Source organism: Monodelphis domestica, chromosome 2 (genome assembly GCF_027887165.1).
Source record: "Monodelphis domestica isolate mMonDom1 chromosome 2, mMonDom1.pri, whole genome shotgun sequence".
Classification (NCBI taxonomy): Eukaryota; Metazoa; Chordata; class Mammalia; order Didelphimorphia; family Didelphidae; genus Monodelphis; species Monodelphis domestica.
In genome coordinates this window covers 160,611,651-160,630,687 of record NC_077228.1, presented here as the reverse complement: position 1 = coordinate 160,630,687, position 19,037 = coordinate 160,611,651, and the positions used below count along the sequence as shown (strand labels likewise).

The window sequence follows — 19,037 nt, the reverse complement described above, 5'->3', positions numbered from 1 at the left end:
AAGAGTATATAATTGTGGGCTGACATGCCTTGAATATGAATGTGGTGTAAAATTTTAGGGAAAAAGAAATGATCTTTGCATTTCTTTTGAAATCCGGATTTAATCTCTTTTTTCTCCCCATATGAAGGAGGAAGATGCAAACATAAATGACCTGAAACTTGAAATTCTTTGCAAAGCACTTCAAAGAGACAAGTAAGACCTGAGAGAGAGCACAACATATTTACTCCATTAGACTTTGTTGATATATTTTTCCTCGTGTCATTTTCAGTTGAATGCTCCTTGCCCATTTTAAAAGCAAAAGAAAAAGCAAACCTATAAGGGCCTTATTTTAAGAACTGGTTTTGGAAAGAAGCAATGTGATCCTGGTATTTTTTTAATGGTAAAAATGGAACATTTGAAGGATATGTCTATAAGCATTATGCCTGGTTTGAATATTTGGAAATCCAGCATGCAAGACATTTTTTCCTGTGTTAACTGATGTGAGAAAATAATAGAAATTTAATTTTTTTTTCTGTTTCACAAAGCTAAGGTCCCCAGATACCAATTTCATTTTGATTAAAAGTTCTTAGATTTGAAGGCATAATGTCAAGTCTCTCCTTTTTATGTATCTGCCTTCTTCATACATATTCTTTATTTCTATTTGTGGAAGTGATTCCTTTAAAATTTATCATGTAAGAAGGATTGACAATCCGTTGTGGACATGGATCTCTTTCTCAGTGAAGAACTTTTAAAGAGGTCCTGGTCTGACTGCCAAAACTTTTCCCCTGTTCACCATTTCCCTTATTGGAGCGAGCAGAGCTATTTTTACTTAATCATCTACTCCCCTCCCTCCTCTCAGCACTCCCAGATAGTTAAAATTGTTGTTAATTTGGTTTCAGAAGCCATCCTCAAAAGCATCCAGCAAGTCTCCTTTCTTGATTTCTCTCTCCTTCCCCACTCATACAAAGTTATTCATACTTGTTCTTTTTTATTTGTTTTGTTATCATTGTTTTAATTAGATGTAGTGAGTTATGGAATGTAGGCTTACAACTGACCACATAGCTTTTTATTGACCTGTGATTTATGCTTACTTGCTTTCAAACAACAGAAATTTCCCGGCTTGTATGTGTGACCTTATTTAGGTTCAAAGACAATGCCCATTTTACTTGAGCTTTAAAAAACAAAACAAAGCATGTGTTAATGCATTCTGTTACCTGTACTTCGGGAAGTTATGGTTGCATAACTCATTTTGCCATTGGCTTGCAACATTTCTTTGGGAAATGCTCCCTCTCCATCCCTACGACTCCATGTTTTAGTCAACTGTAAAGTTTCACCTTGTAAATTTCAAACCTCATGATGATTTTATGTTCTGTAGTTGGTCCAGTTCAGATGGTAAAGATGATCCAATTGAAGTATCTAAAGACAGTATCTTTGTGAAAATCTTAGAGAAACTTTTAAAAGAGGGTAAGTGATTTGTTATAGTTCTATTATAAGGCCTTTGAGGGCAAGATCTTATTATTTTTTTTTGTATTTCCCCCAGTGCTTAGCATAGGACTCTTCACATTTTTCAGTGTTTAACACAGATTTTTTGAATGAATAAATGTTGAATTAGAAAGTATAATTTCACCATCAGTTCTTTTTAAACAGTTCTTTAGCTGCTCTATAGATAAGTTTAATTCTTTATTAAGTGGTTAAACTGTAGTTTAAATCATTTAAAATCTGTATCATCAAATCTCAAAGTCAGAATTAATTAGAGAGACGGCAGTTTGCCAGGCACCTAAAAATTATCTAATAATATGTATATAACAATTGGTGGGGACAAGATATATGATAGGTTTTCTTTCTGCAAATGGGGAGACTTGAATTGGTTCTTTTTCAATCTATTTCAGAAATTTATTCTCCAGATTTGGCTCTTTTTTAATACTTACCAATCCCTACAAAAGAGCTGGTGTCTCAGATTCATTTAAGTTGCCAAGCTGACTTGACTTTTCAGTTTCTGGAGTTCCAAATATAATACAATCCATGAATTTCTAGACTAGAATGGGCCCATTTTAGAAAATGTAGATTTTAAGATTGGCGGTAAGGGGGATATAACATTAGAAAACCATCTACATGTGTTGATAAGCTAAGATCAAAGGATCATAAATTTAGAGGTGGGAGGGGCTTTAGAAGTCATTGGATCCAAAACTGTCATTCATTCATAGAAACTTTAGTTTCAGGGAGTATATGGACTTGGCCACTGTCACCCTGGGTAAATAGAGGCAGAATCAGCCTTGAACTCCAAATCCTTTCTTTCTGCTCTACATTACTATCCTCTTGGTTACGACCAGATACTTGAGCTTGACACTTGATATCTTTAGGTATAAGCAAAATGTGGATGTATTTGTCATCTTTCCACGTATATTTTTAAGTGCCCTGTCTAAACTACTTATACTGTTTTCCCCTTGCAAAATATTTTGCCTTGAATCCTATAGGGGAAAAAAATCAACAGCATCAAAATGATGAGGGCCCTAGACTGGTGACCTCCAAGGTCTCTTCTAGTTCTAAGTCTATATATACAATGACTCTTATGTTAGGATTAAAATCTGTATTTTAATAATAATGTTGTTCTATATTTTCTTGCAAAAATTGTCCCTTTAGAAATTATTTAATATGACACCATATGATTAGCATCTCTTTGCTAATAGAAATCAAGGATACTAAGTACTGGAAGTGTTAATAATTTATTACATTGTTAAACATTTATTCTCTTCATATGAAACAATAAAAAATTTACTGCATACTTATAGGTCTTATTAAAGAGGTTCTTAAGTAAAAAAAAAATCCTTGTTATTGAGAACCTCATAGTCAGGTATCTTAAGTTATCAAGTAATTTATATTTTTGAACTTGAAATTTGACTAATAGATCTTAATTAAATGAAGGAAATGCATATGCTTATTTTTGAACATTATGTTTCAAAATGAATTTGTCTCCACATATACATTTTTGGATTATAATTATTAAATGGACTCTTAAAATTATTATTATACTTGGACCTTTGTTATTTTTATACTAGCAAAAATATCTCATTTTGATTTTTTGAGTGGACAGACAATAACAAAATACATCCTTAAATCTGTCTGTTTTCAAACTTAACATTGTAATACCTTAGGAAATTTGGCCAGAATTTTGAAATGACAAGTGTTTTAAAATTTAGGAACCCCCAAATAAAATAAAAAGTAGAGCAAGTTTTCTGATAATTCCTTTAAAAATAATTCTTAATTGTAATAGTTTTCATGTTAAATGAAAACCTAAGCCAAGGGCAAAAGGGAAATCATATTTCAGAAATCATGGTGTGGGTTTCATGTATAACTTATAGTTTAGCTCTTTAAAGAATTTTGTAATTTCATCTCTGTCACTATAATCTCTACTGTTGTGTCTCACAACCCTCTATTCTTTGTCACTCTTCATGAGTTACTGTGGCCAAATAATTCAGCACCGAATGCTTACCGTTGTAGTGATGAACCATTCCATAGTTAATTATGTTGGTCCATGTGTGAAGATGCACCATTGTTGGACTGAAGTCTGTTGTTATATGCATACTTGTAAAGCCTTTTCCACTTGAGAGCTTGTATTCCATTGACCTAGACTTCAAGAACTTTGTGATCTTCATCCCATTAGTGAAGCATTGGAATAGGATTTTAATGGTGGATATTTAAACTAATCCAAGAAAATTAATTCAGCCCTATAAACTTTCTGTTTAAGAATATTATTTTGTTAGAATTGTTGAAATGCTTTTTAAATGAAACAATTTTAAAAGGACACTTATCAAATATAAAAGAATGATTAATGGAAGCATAAGTGTTTCTATATTCAATAAGATTTCTTGAGTAGATAATTTTATGGAGTTACTAATATATTTTTATGTGTTTACAGGTATTCAGCTCAGTGAATATTTACCAGAGGTGAAAGACTTACTACAAGCAGAAGAACTAGGAAGCTTAAAGAATAATCCTTATTTTGAATTTGTCTTGAAAGCAAATTATGAACATTATGTACAGGGACAAGTATAATTTCTTTTTCAAAGGCATTAAATGTTTCTAGTGAATTGCATCAGTGTATATATTTGGAATTTTTTGGTGTTGTATTAAAAATATTTAAAAGTTTGTGACTAAATGGGGTGATGTTTCTTTTGTACTCCAGAAACTGACATAAAATTTGTATGCCTTTAAGGAATTTTAGTCTTTATTTCCTTCCTGCAGTATTTTCTTTACATCATTTCTAAACCTGAAATATCTCTCTTGATCCTAGAAATAGCATTCCATATTGTCTGTTGTTATCATAGTTGTTGATCTTCATTTTTTTTAAACCTTTACCTTTTGTCTTAGAATCAATCAATACACTAGGTATTGGCTCCATGGCAAAAGAGCGTATGGATTGTGAGTTAGGAAAACATGGGTTCTTATTCTGACTCTGGGTTTCTTCATTTGTAAAATGAGAGATTAATCTAGTTTAATTTCTTAAGACTTCTTCCTAATCAGAACACAGTCAGAAGCAACTGGCATATGCTTTTTTTTTTAACTCTTTTTGTCTGTCTTAGAATCAATATTATGTATTGGTTCCAAGGCAGAAGAGTGGTAAGGACTAGGCAATGGGGATTGAGTGACTTGTCCAGGGTCACACAGCTAGGAAGTGTCTGAGGTCAGATTTAAACCCAGGACCTTCCATCTCAAGGTCTGGTTCTATCCACTGAGCCACTTAACTTTCCCCTGGCATATGCTTTTAAGGATAAAAAAGCCAGAGATGTAAAAACCTTACAGAATTTTTGAGTATTTTTTAGTTAAGGGGGCAAAGGGAGGCCTACTTTATATAGGATTGATGACAAATGTATTGTTAAAGTGGATCTTCATTAAATTTGAAATAATAGATAAGCAGATTAAATGTAATTCTGTTTCATAAAAGACTAACCTAAACCTAAAGCTCATAAGCACCTCCCACCTTCCAGAACTACTTTTTTATTATAGGATCTACCCTAGACTTAAATGCAACTTTATTCTTATATGTTGAATATGAAATTGCTCACATATTAGCACACAATAATGGTTAATCACCAGGCTTGGTTTTCCTTAAATATCTAAAACTGATACAGTTTAATCTAGAAGATGAAGGCAGTTAAAGAACTGTTTTATTCTGATTAATGTCATCAAACAATCTTTGTCTAACAGATGGCTTAACAGCTAGAGATTGGATAGGGAGTTGTTACACTATCCTTACTTTGTGGTTCTCTGGCAGCATGCCTGCTAAAACAACTTGATCCAACAGCTGAAAAGGTCATAAGTTAAATTAGTTGAGGAGAGATCAGTTCTTAGTTCTGTAAAACACAGCCTTCTTTTCTTTCTCTTCACTCTTGGTAAGAGAAGCTTTAAATGAAAGATTGAGTGTGTTTAAAAGAATAGACTAATGATGTAGTTGCTTACCAAGGAAATAAATATATTAGCAATCTAAAGAGTTACCTTCATTTTAATTCTTCTGTTTACATGTTTATAACTTGCAAATGAGAATTTAGCATATATAGAGCTCCCCAACTTAAGCATATTTTAAGGGTGGAGCCGGAAATAGTGGGATAGCAGCAACATTTGGGGGAAAAAAGAATACAGTCTGGCATGTCCAGTGTTATGTACATTGGATTTCCAACTGTTATTAGTTATGTTAGTACTTAATCCTGCCATTCCGTACCACCCCCAGCACCATAACTCTAAGACGTAAGATGCAGAAGAGTTGACTACATTGATAGTTTCATCTCCCCTGACCCCAAAGATCTTGTTAGAGCAAGGATTCTTAACCTGGGGTCCACAAATTTGTTCTTTTAAAAATATAACTATTTCAACGTAATTTATTTTAAAATGTCACATATTTTATCTATTTGAAAACATTATTCAAATTATGTCTTCACCAGATTGCCAAAGGAGGGGTCCAAGATATAAAAAAGGTTAGGAATGTCTGTGTCCAAGCATCTCATGGCAAAACCACCATAATTATGTTATGCCCGCAAAAACCCAATCAGTAACATGTCTTGGAACTAACAAAGAAAGTTAACTTTAGTCTTTACATTTGATAATGCTTATTGATTTCTTGTACGGAAAAACATTTGTACTGTTCCTAAATAATATGAATATCAAAATAATCTCAAAAGAATGTCGGACTAAATTCAACCTTGGTTAAACAGCTTTCATGTGCAAGATAGGTTTGGGGAATACAAAGATGAAAAACAGCACTGTGCCTGCCCTCAAGGAGCCTTTAGTTTCATAGGAGGATGAGACAAATACACAAATATGCAAAGTAGAATGTGACAGAAGAAAATTTGAAGGGAGAGATGACCTTCAGTGACGACAACCGAAGTGGGCTTTATGAAGGGGATGGCACCTGAATTAGACCTGGAAGAAAGACAGATTTCAGCAAGGAGAATTGTGGAGCTGTGGCTTTGGGCATGGAGGCACAAGAAGAAGCTTGAGAAGCCAAGATTGGACAACAGTCAGTAGTCCTGTTTGGAATGTAAGGAAAGTAGCATGGAAAGGCAGATTTGCTCTACATTATGGAGGGCTTTTAAGTGCCAGGATAAGGAATTTGGGTTTTCTCCACTTGCTGCTTTCATCCCCATTAGCTATTGTCCTACATCTTCTGCCCTTTGTAGTTAAAACTTGAAAAAGCTGTTTATGTTAGAATTGCCATTTTCTCTCCTCTCCTTAACCCCTCACATTCCAGCTTCGGACCTCATTCCATAGAAACTGCTCCTCCCAAAGTTCCCAATGATCTCAGTTGCTAAATCCATCAGCCTTTCTGAAGTCCTCATTCTCCTTGGCCTCTCTGCAGCCTTTGACACTATTATCATCCTCTCTTTGATACTCTCATTACTGGTTTCCAAGACACTGCTCTCTGGGCTCTCCTACCTTATCTGACCATTCCTCAGTTGTTGGATCCTGTGCTGGATTCTCACCCAGAAAACACCTATGACCGCAGGTGTCCCCCAGGGTTCTGTTCTGGACTCCTTTCACTTGGCGAACTCACCAACTTCCATCGATTAAATTCTTCTCTATGCCAGCAATTGTCTACTTATCTTCCCCAACCTCTCTGTGGACCTCCAATCTGAGCTCCAACCACCTCTCAGAAATCTCTAGTGGAATACCTTAAACTGAATCAAACAACTCATCCTCTTTCCTCCCCAACTCTTACCTCCCCCCCTCCCCCCATTAGCCATGGAAAATAACAACATCCTCAGGCCCTTGGGCTCAGAAATCAATAATCATTCTTGGCTTCTCTCCATCTCTCAGCCCCCATATCCCATCTGTTTCTAGGCCTGGGGATTTCTGGTCTCAACCCCTTCTCCCCTCTGATCCTGCCCACCACACTAGTTTGTGCCTCATCACATCATACCTTTATCACAGTACTATTTGCCACTCCAATCCATTCTCCATTCAGCCACTAAAGTGTTCTAAAGACACAGGTCCAGCTCTGTGTTCCTGCTCCTCCCACCTTATCAGAACTCCTTATTACCTTCAGAGGCAAATAAAAAATCCTTTTATTTGGCATTAATGGCCTTTCATGGCCTCCTCCACCCCCACCCCCACCCAACTCCCTCTGCCTCTCCAGGCTTCTTACACCCAGCTTCCCCGGTGACATTGGCGTGTTGGGGTTCCATGAACAAGATGTGCTCTTTCCCTGCTCTGGGCATTTTCTCTGGCTGTCTCCTTCCTCATCCTCTCCCGCTTATTTCCCTGGCTTCCTTGTTAAGTCCCAACTTTAGTCATTTCAGGCGAGGCTAACTCTTCATGACTCCATTTGGGGTTTTCTTGACAAAGATCCCAGAGCGTTCTGCCATTTCCTTCTCTAGCTCATTTTGCAGATGAAGAAACTGAAGCAAACAGGGCAAAGTGGCTCACCCGGGGGCACACAGCTAGGAAGTATCTAATGTCCTAACTAAAATCCCATTTTATAGGAAACCTTTCTCATTCCCTCTTACTCTAGAGTTCTCATTTAATAACTTCCCATCTGTCTTGTGTATAGCTTGTGTAGGATTTTTAATAATAATTTAAAAAGAGGGGTGGAAAAAAAAGGTTCTTTCAGTCAAGTGAGCTGAGCAAATAGACAGAGACTCACACCTGCAGCGCTTACCAAAAGCACAAGCTCCGAAAAAAAAGCCTCACAGCATGGGTCTCAGTCAAATTTATCTCTCAAGCATCCTTATGTAAAATGAGGACGTAACTTAAAAGGATTCTGGTATATAGCTCAGGTGTGGCAAATTTTCCACCTGCATAGTCTCCCCTTGTGATCCTATGGGAGACCAGTCTCCCCAATGGATCATTTTAAACATAATTAACTAAAGTATATACAATTTTACACAGGGAAAATACAACAACTTGGGGATAAGGAAACAAAAGGGAAATAAGAACACCAATTAGGGGGTAGTCCCCTTTGGTACAACAAAGTACATATAAACAAATGTATTCAATCCCCCAAAGTTCAGTTATGTACATTCAGTTTTGCTCAGGAACTCCTGGAGCAGTGTGAGGTGTCCATGGGCATCTCCATGGCATCTTCCACAAGGAAATCAGCCTCTGAATTCTGGGAGGTAGCAAATTTCTTATCCTTAAAAAAATTTTTTTTTCTCAAACAGAACTTAAAACTTTTCATTATAAAATACCCCCCACCCCAGGAGAATATCAAGAAAACAGGGAAATTACACAGGGAAACACATCTGAGGTATGAGGCATATAAATCACTGCAAATTAAAATCATCAGAAAAAAATAGCAAAAAAAAAAAGCTAAATAACTTTTGGATAAAATTTCTAAACATCCAATCCTAAATTTTATATTAAAAAATTCTAAATACAAAATTACAACAGGACTTTGAATAATGCCCAATTAAAGTAATCTGTGTCCAACAGCATGCACTTACCCACTCAGCAGCCAGGACCACAGTCAACTGCCACAGCAAGGGAGTTAGGAAAAGGGACTAGATTCTTTTTTTTTTTTTTTGATCTGATATATTTCTTCTTTTGTCATTTTTTCTCAGCAGTAGATTATGGAACCAGTTTAGCCAATTGTTAGGTACTTGATATAAATTTCACAAGGAGTGTGGTACAAGGAGTCCTGTGTCTTAACATATGTTAAGCACCACAACCTTGAGTCTCATTCTAGGTTCAAGTCCTTTTTTTATTGGCATAGAAGTCTCAATAAGTCTCAGCAATCCTAGCAGGATTGGCTTCTCTTTTTTTGACCTGTGTGCTCTTTTGGCACCACTCAGGTTAAATACATGCTTCTGTAGCACTGTGTAGATATCTATGCTTTTTTGGCACTGTGTAGATTGGGTCTGCGTTCCTTTTTGTTCCCATTTCTTCGAATTAGACATATGTACTAAATCCTATAATATTTAAATATTAATGGTAGTTTCATTAGTCTAAGGCTTTTGGGGCAGGCAGTTACAGTTAGAACTAATGGACGTTAGAAAATCCACACTAAGTTAATAATCTAAAATCTTTCAATTTAGGGAGATGACATGTGCTTAGGAAAATTAAATTGCACATGTAATTATAAAAATGTGCTAAAAATTCAAAAATATACATATCTTATAATCAGTGACAATAATATGTATATATATATATATAAAAGAAACTCCTACTAGGAGCATGGAACATCAGAACATTACTTGATAGAGAGAATACCCCAAGACCTGAGAGAAGAACAGCTCTAATCGGTAAAGAACTGGCGCAATATAACATTGACATCACAGCCCTAAGCGAAACACGCTTACCAGAAGAGGGATCACTCGAGCGAACACACCACTGGATACACCTTCTTCTGGAAAGGTAGAGCCTCAAATGAAGACAGAATCCACGGTGTTGGCCTGGCTATCAAGACCAGTTTGCTCAAACAGCTGCCAGACTTGCCTGTGGGCATCAGCGAGAGGCTCATGAAGATCCATTTATATCTCAGCAAAGACCTCTCAGCAAAGATTGTGGTATGCCACAATCATCAGCGCGTATGCCCCAACACTGACCAGCACAGAGTAGACCATCGAGCAGTTCTACTCTGACCTGAGTGCTGTCCTGCACTCAGTGCCCACAAATGACAAGCTGATACTACTGGGAGACTTCAACGCCTGCGTTGGCCAAGACCATGAAAGATGGAAAGGAGTGCTCGGCAAACACGGCATGGGCAAAATGAACAACGGCCTACTGCTACTCAGCAAATGCTCAGAGTTTGAACTCACCATCATGAACACTGTGTTCAGAATGGTGAACAAATATAAAACAACGTGGATACACCCACGATCAAAAGAGTAGCATCTCATTGACTACATCATTGTACTCCGGCGAGACATCCAGGATGTACAGATCACCAGAGCCATGAGAGGAGCTGAATGCTGGACAGACCATCGATTGGTTAGAGTGACCTTACAAATCCATTGCGCCTCACCATCCAAAAGGTGCCCAGACAGTTTGTGCATTTTACAACATGAGTCATCTTAGAGATCCATCTTATTTGCAAACATTCCAATCTTGCCTGGACGACAAGCTGTCTGCCAAGGGACCACTCACTGGAAGCTCACCCGAGAAATGGAACAAGTTCAGAGATGCAGTGAAGGAAACATCAAAGGCAGTCCTAGGCCCCAAACAACGCAACCACCAGGACTGGTTTGACGAGAACAACACTGCTATTGAAAACCTATTGAGCAAAAGGAACAAAGCCTTTATGGAGTGGCAAAATAACCCAAATTCTGCTCCTAAAAAGGACAGATTCAAGTCTCTCCAAGCCATGGTGCAGTGTGAGATCAGGAAGATGCAAGACCGATGGTGGGAAAAAAAGGCAGAAGAAATCCAGCACTTTGCTGATACGAAAAACTACAAACAATTTTTCAGTGCCCTCAAGACTGTCTATGGGCCATTAAAACCCACCACCACTCCCTTGCTATCCTCTGATGGTGACACTCTCATAAAAGATAAAAAAGGCAGCAGCAACAGGTGGAAAGAACACTTCAGTCAGCTTCTCAACTGACCCTCTTCAGTCGACCAAAGCACCCTAGACCAGATCCCCCAAAACCGCACCATTGAACAACTTGATGTCCCTCCTTCAATAGAGGAAGTCCAAAAAGCCATTAAACAAATGAGTGCAGGCAAGGCACCCGGTAAAGACAGGATCCCAACCGAGGTGTACAAGGCCTTAAAGGGAAAGGCGCTCCAGGCATTCTACATAGTGCTGACCAGCATATGGGAAGAGGAAGACATGCCCCCAGAACTCAGAGATGCCTCCATCATAACGCTGTACAAGAACAAAGGCGCACGAGCAGCCTGTGACAACTATAGAGGTATCTCACTACTCTCCACTGCCGGAAAGATCCTCGCCCGTGTTATACTCAATAGACTCCTGTCATCTGTTTCAGAGCAGAACCTGCCTGAATCACAATGTGGCTTCTGACCAGATCGCAGCACCATCGACATGGTCTTCACGGTGAGGCAAATGCAGGAAAAATGCCTTGAGCAGAACCTGAGTCTCTACATTGTCTTCATAGACCTGACAAAGGCATTCGACACAGTGAACAGGGACGCATTGTGGGTGATCCTTCGCAAGCTCGGTTGCCCAGCAAAATTCGTCAAACTGATCCAGCTCTTTCATGTCGACATGACAGGGGAAGTCCTATCTGGTGGAGAGACTTCCGATCCCTTCAATATCTTCAATGGCGTGAAACAAGGCTGTGTCCTTGCTCTGGTACTATTCAACCTATTTTTCACCCAAGTATTACGACATGCTGTGATGGATCTAGACCTGGGCGTCTACATCAAATACCGACTGGATGGCTCACTATTCGACCTTCGCCGCCTGACTGCAAAAACAAAGACAACAGAGAGATTCATCCTGGAAGCTCTCTTCGCAGATGACTGTGCTCTCATGGCCCACCAATAAAATCGTCTCCAAACCATTGTGGACAGGTTCTCCACTGCAACAAAACTGTTTGGCCTGACTATCAGCCTCAGCAAAACAGAGGTGCTTTTCCAACCTGCACCAGGGAGGCCAACTAACCAGCCATGCATTACAATCGACAGCACTCAGCTTTCTAATGTCAACACTTTCAAGTACCTGGGCAGCACCATCGCCAACGACGGGTCCCTAGACTACAAGATCAATGCCAGGATCCAAAAGGCCAGCCAGGCACTCGGGCGGCTGCGCTCCAAAGTCCTCCAACACAGAGGTGTAAGCACTGCGACGAAGCTCAAAGTGTATAACGCAGTGGTCCTCAGCTCGCTCCTGTACGGTTGTGAGACATGGACACTGTACTGGAAGCACGTGAAACAGCTGGAGCCATTCCACCAACGCTACCTCTGGTCAATCATGAGGATCCGATGGCAGGACCAAATCACCAACCAGGAAGTCCTCGACAGAGCCAACTCCACCAGCATCGAAGTCATGGTCCTCAAAACCCAGCTACGATGGTCTGGACACGTCATCCACATGGACCCACAGCGAATACCAAGACAGGTATTCTATGGTGAACTGTCAGCTGGACTCAGGAAACAAGGTCGACCAAAGAAAAGATTCAAGGATCAGCTAAAGTCCAACTTGAAGTGGGCTGGCATTACACCAAAGCAACTAGAACTCGCTGCCTCTGACAGAAGCAGCTGGTGAACCCACATTAACCATGCCGCCACCACCTTTGAAGATGAACGATGTCGACGTCTTGCCGCTGTGCGTGAACGCCGACACCAGGCCACAAATGCATCTCCCGTAACAACTGGAGTCCCATGCCCCATGTGCCACACACTCTGTGCCTTTGTACTTCAAAGCCACATGAGGGTACATCAATAGATGATAATGCACAAAGACAATAGTCATTCTCGGTCACCGAGAGACTACCACTAACTAACTAACTAACTAACTAACTAACTAACTAACTATATATATATATATGTACATATATATATATTACAATCAGTGTCACTTAAGGAGGGTTATATATAGAATATAAAGGTTCTTACTCAAGAATTTAAATGCATTTTTCTCTTACCTTAGCCATGGTCCACAGTGTGAGTGCAAATGAGGTATAAAACCAATAATACATTGAAGAAGATACAAAATTTTCACAAAAAAAGTACAAAATGCAAATCAAGTCAGTACAGGTCACTAATACAGTTTTTCTGCAAGGTTATATAGGTACAAAGAAAATACCAATTATTTCAAAATTCACAAAATATAAGTTTTCCAAATTCAAGTTGTTATAGACTTCCATAAAGCCACAAATAAATATAAGGGGGTCAAATACAGGATGGCACAAGTAAAGTAAGAGGGTAGACAGGTTCTTCTTCTTTGCTATGTTTAAGGGGAGACAAAACTGAAAAGAGTTAATAGCAACAAAAAAACAAAAACAAGAGAACTTAAGGGACACCACCTTCTCCCCCATGTGGAGGGGAATTAGCACCCTGAGCAGTTCATGGATGAGTTCCACTTAAGAGATTTTGTTGTGGTGTCATTTGGTTTGAATTATCTGTTATTTCATTTAAATTTCTAGAAAAGCTATCAGTTCTAAAATTACAATTTCTAAATTAATTTTTGTAATTATAATTTCTATATCTATTATTCCATTGATTATTGTTTCTGATTACTTGAAAGAAATTTTGACAATTCATCATTATGTGGCCCTTCTTTCCACAGAAGTGGCAGGTAAGGGATCGATAACTAGGTTCTTGGAGAGGAGCAAGTGGCATTGGTGGAGTTTCATGCCATTTTTCTTCTTTATCAATTCTTTCAGTTAAAGATTTTAATTCTTTCTGGATCTTTTCTAGTAGATCATTAGTGTTTACTTGTGTTTCTTCATTGCCTTTGAAGACATAAGCAGCAATTTTCCTTAACTAATCAACGTCCATTTCAGGCCACTTTGGGCAATTTGTTTTAAAATAATCTTGGAACTGTGGAATAGTTGTTTATAAAATGTCTTTTTATATGTCTAATACCACTTTCTGTAGAAATATCAAGGTCTAGGTACCTACCCCCCAGTTCAATGAGCCTATTCATAAATTGGGAGGGTGTCTCATCATCAGATTGTTTCAGGCATTCAAATTTAGTCCAATCATCAGGTCTTTCTGAACACTCCCTCATTGCTTTTAAAATGGCATCCCTAGCATGTTGTAGTTGCTTATGTTCATCATGATCATTATAGTCCCAATGATTAACATGAGAGATGATCTTATCCTTCTCACATTCTGTGAAAAAGGCATGGAGCAATTGTTCAACATCCTTATAAGAAGGATCAAAATGAAAGAATATATCAGCCATCTTTTAGTGACAAGAATAGGTTCATCTTTGTAATTGGGAACATCTTGTTTAAATTCTTTAATATCCTGAGGTGTGAAAGGTCTATGTTGTCTTAACATTAAGACGTCCCCATTTGGTGCTAATGTGGGCATTTCCCTTAAGGGGAAAAAATTTATAGGAATCAATCAGTTCCTGTGGTTTTCTAGGAGGTGTCTGTGTGGACACTGAGGTAGTACAAGTAGGAACCTGTATGGTAGGGGGATGAGTGTTTTTTTGGGCTGGGATTGGTAGTGGGGTAGGAGGAGGGACAGGGCAGGAAGGGGCATCAGGAAAAGAAGCAGGAGAAGGAGTTTTAGCCAAGAGTTGCTCAAAATGAGAGAGGATATTTCCCAAGACACATGCGAAGAGTCCATCTATTTTTCAAGAGAAATGGGATTTTCCTCTCTGAGTAGTTTGGGAGCAGGCTTGTAAAAATTTGAATTAGACATTTGAATGGGATCCTCCTTTTTGACTGGATCATGTGAAGAGTGTTTAAAATTTTCCAACTGAATTTCTACTGCTTGTATTTTTGCTTGCAATTTCTGATTTTTATCCATTTGCATATTAATATTAATAAGTAGGAAAAGAAGAATTCCTATCAGCATTAGGAAAAGGAGCCATTTGGGAACCTTAATGGTTTCCAATTTGACAAAAGCCAAGACTTTCTTGTAGAGAAGCGATCATTTTCTGTTTTTATTCTCTACAATAATATAGCATGGATGTGTGTGTGTTTTAGTTATTGTATGTATATACACACATATATTTTTTAATTGGTTCTGCCTTTAGAGGTGGGGGGGGGGAGAAATAAAACAAAACAAAAACTGAGCAAGCAGCAGTGACAGCAGAAGGTGTTAGCAGGAAGAGCCTCTGTGAGGGAGAGACACGGCTACTAGGCTCTCCTGGTGGGCAGGTGTAGGAAATGAGCCTGAGAAGGCTTTGAAGGGTTTTCAGAAGGGAGAAGGGAGAAGGGAAAAGGAAAAGAGGAGAGGGGAGAGGGAAAACCATGGCAGGAGAAAAAAATCTGGTTCCTCCAGTTCTTAGTCTCTTCATGGTCTCCAAAAATTTTGTAGAATTTTTTAATAATAATTAAAAGAGAAGGGTGGAGAAAAAAAAAAGATTCTTTCAGTCAAGTGAGCAGAGCAAAGAGAGACAGAGACTCACACTTGCAGCACTTTATCAAAAGCACAAGCTCTGAAAAAGAGCCTCACAGCGTGGGTCTCAGCCAAATTTATCTCCCAAACATCCTTATATAAAATGAGGACATACCTTAAAAGGATGCTGGGAATATAGCTCAAGTGTGACAAATTTTCCACCTGCACACTTGTTTATGTGTTTTTGCATGCTTCTTCCTCCATTGGATTGTGAACTCCTTGTGGGCAGAGGCTGACTTTGGCTTCTTCTTGTATCCTTCATATGTAACCCAATACCTGACCCACAGTAGGTGACTTGCCCAGGTCCTACAGCTAGGAAGTATCTGAAACTATATTTGAACCCAATACTTCTCCTCTCTAGATGTGGCTCTTTATCCACTAAGCTACCTCACTGCTCTTGCCCTTTACTTTTAAACAAGATGGTGACACCATCCTCTTACATAGGTTCAATTTTGATTTCAACATAAATGAATCTCATTTCCAGCTTTAATCTCTCTTTTGAGTTCCAATTCTATATCAGCTGCCTGCTGGAATGTCTATTTTGACCTAAATACCCCAATACCATCTCATGCTCAGCATATTCAAAAGCAAATTCATTATCTTTTCTTCCTCTTCTCCCTATCTTCTATCTCTCTTCCAAATGCTCCTATTTCTGTTAAGGGTGTGCCACCATCTTTCTAGTACCTTACATTTGAAATGTTGGTGTCATCCTTGACTTCTTTCTTAACCTATCTTATAGGTCTCATTAGATCTCCCTCTTAAATCTGTACCCTTCTCTCTGTTCACATCACTACTGCCCTAATTTAGGACCCGTATTCTCTTCTTTTTTTAAATCTGTTGTATGCAACATTTCACACTCATTAGTGTGCCCAGAAGCAAGGGGACACATCTTCTCATGTGTCTTCTTTGGTAACAGTCTATTATTTTGTACCATTCATCTTCAATTGTTTTGTGGCAGTTCTTTTCAATTACATTGTTTTCGTCATTTATATTGTTTTCCTAGCTCTGTTGACAGCATCAGTTTATAGAAAATTTTCCTTATTTCTCTTTATTCATTGTATCCTTCATTCTTACAGCACAGAAATATTCTATTATATTCATCGGCCACATTTTGTTTAGTCATTTCTCAATCAATGGGCATCTACTTTGCAGTTCTATACTACCTCAAAAAGAGATGCTGTAAATATCTTGGGGTGTATTTAGATGTTTCACTGATCTACTTCAAATATATGTCTAGCATTGGAATCTCCAAGTCAAAAGATATGGACATTTTATTTGCATAATTACAATCCCCCCGACCCCCAATGATAATACTAATTGACAGCTCCACTGACAATGTATTTGCCTGCCTACCACAACCCTTCCAAAATTGGCTTCCTCTGTTTAAAAAAAAATCATTATTGTCAGTTTACAGGCTGGGAGGTGAAAACTTAGAGTTGTTTTGATTTGGAATATTCTTTCATATGGTTGCTAATAGTTTGCAGTTCTTTTGAGAACCATCCTTTGACCACTTTCCCCCACTATTAACCTTTAAAAAGTGACATTTTAGAAATTCAAATTAGTTTTAAATACTGGAATTTAGAATAATTTTTATTTTCATTCAATTTTTTTAAAAAATTGGGTCGGGTGGTACCTAATGAGTGAGGTTTTTTTGTTTTTCATTAATGATTTACTTAGGTCAGTAAGATTATGCTTTATGCCCTAGAAAATTATAGATTTATCATTATCTCTCTTCAATAGTTCTGGAATCTGATGTTTATCTTTTGTTTCTTTCTCCTGTAGTTTTTTTCTTTTTCCAATATTTAGCACAATATAAGCATATAGCTAATATTTAATAAACACTTTTTTGATTGATTATATCTCAACCCAAGCTAAACACATTTAAACTCAGTTATAATTATAAAACATTGAGCATCTATTTTTACATGACTTTCTATAAAGTAACACTAAAGAATATCCTTCTGAAAGAAATACTCATAGGAATTTTTTCAGTTATATTAGTAACTTTTAGAAATTATGATAAATGGTGTGATTATTCAGTAAATGTCCAATTACAGATAAGATATTTCTACCAAAACGCATGCATCAAAGGCAATCATTTTGGAAGCTTGTCAGTGCTCGCAGAAATCCAAGACTTCTTTGGTAATAAACAGGGAAAATAAGTGACAATGTATGTATGCATATTCAGCACAAAGAACAAGGATAGGACTGAAAAGAGTGGTGGTTAAGGGATCATGAAGATCTTGGAATGAACACTTTATGTGATAATGATTAAGGAAGGATTTAGAAGTATGGTAAAAAGAACTTTTTTTTTTTTTGAAATTCATTTCCTCAATGTAAAAACTTTCAGATTTTTAATGTTGTCCAGTTTAGTTATGCCAAACTAATTTTTGTTAAATATTTGAATATATTTTCCCCTTCTGGGATCTATAGAATGTATATCTATCATCAATATCAAGGGATTTTTGTTAGCACTATGCAAGCACAGCTGGTTTTGACATTGAAATTAGTGAAAGAGTACTTTACCTGTTTCCACTTTCTCCAATAATATGAGCAAAGGTAAAAAAAAAATCCTTCCCACCAGGGACATCAGACACTATTCTGTTGAAATCTGTCATCCTTGTCTGTGCTGTGGCTTAGCTCTGTGAAATATGGTTTAGTTCTACCTGCCTATTCCTGGACATTTTAATCCCTGAGAGAACATAAAGGAAAAATAGTTTTTCTATATATCACTTAAAAATTCTTCCAATTAAACATGAAAAAGTCTTAGTTAAGTATTTTAAAAATCCTTCTAATTTTCAGATACCAACTACAGATTCCATCATCCCCAAACATTAAGTAATTCATTATGATTTTGTGCCACAGATGCTTTATTTTTTTTTTTATAAAACTAGCCTAGCAATTTGCAAGGGCATTAATCTTTTTAACTTTTTTCATCTTTGTAAGGCAGATAATCAGAAATAAAGCTGGAAAAGGGGAAGAGGGAGAAGCATGCTATTCTATTTGCCTAATCAATTTTTAAGACTTGAACAGAAGCAGAGATAGGCCAGTCTGAGTTGAAGAAAAGAATTCCCAAACAGGAAAAGGGAAAACTCAAGTCCTTTGGCTGTCATGCACTTTGATCTGGTTGGTATGAAGTGTTAATTTTTGCCAGTTATCCCTCTTCTTGTTTAAGCATGGCAACAGCTTTACTCCAATCTAGTTTGTCATTTGTTCAAAATTATTGAGGACCTACTGTATGCCCAGTATTATTTGCTTCTCTTTTTTAGGAGTTTATAATCTAGCTTCTTGACTTACTTGACATTCATGAAACTCATCCATGAGACTCAGCAAGTATTTGTACAATGAGAATGTATCATTTGTTGAACTGAATCAGAAAAATATTCTAATACAAAATGGAACTACTATGAGAGTAGAAAGTGAGTGATATATCATTTTAGAGAACCTCTTCTTTCTCCCATCCTCACCCCCCCCCCAGCACAGTATTCAAGGCTTTCCACAAAAATGTTTAGTTTTTTGTTGAATGAGCACATAGAATGAAGTTAGTAAGGGAAAGTTTTATTTTGTTTTGCTTTTTTAAGGAGATT

General features: G+C 37.6%; 1 protein-coding gene across 1 annotated transcript in view; it reads left to right on the top strand.

The window, feature by feature from the left end:
• The window catches only part of NUP133 (nucleoporin 133), an 85,781-nt gene extending 81,646 nt beyond the window's left edge, over positions 1-4,135 (top strand). Inside the window, exons 24-26 of the mRNA XM_001369235.4 lie at positions 128-192; positions 1,355-1,443; positions 3,896-4,135. Of these exons, the coding sequence (XP_001369272.1) occupies positions 128-192; positions 1,355-1,443; positions 3,896-4,032 (291 nt within the window). The 3' untranslated portion in view covers positions 4,033-4,135. The remainder of the gene's footprint in view (positions 1-127; positions 193-1,354; positions 1,444-3,895) is intronic.
• Positions 4,136-19,037: the final 14,902 nt, after the last annotated feature.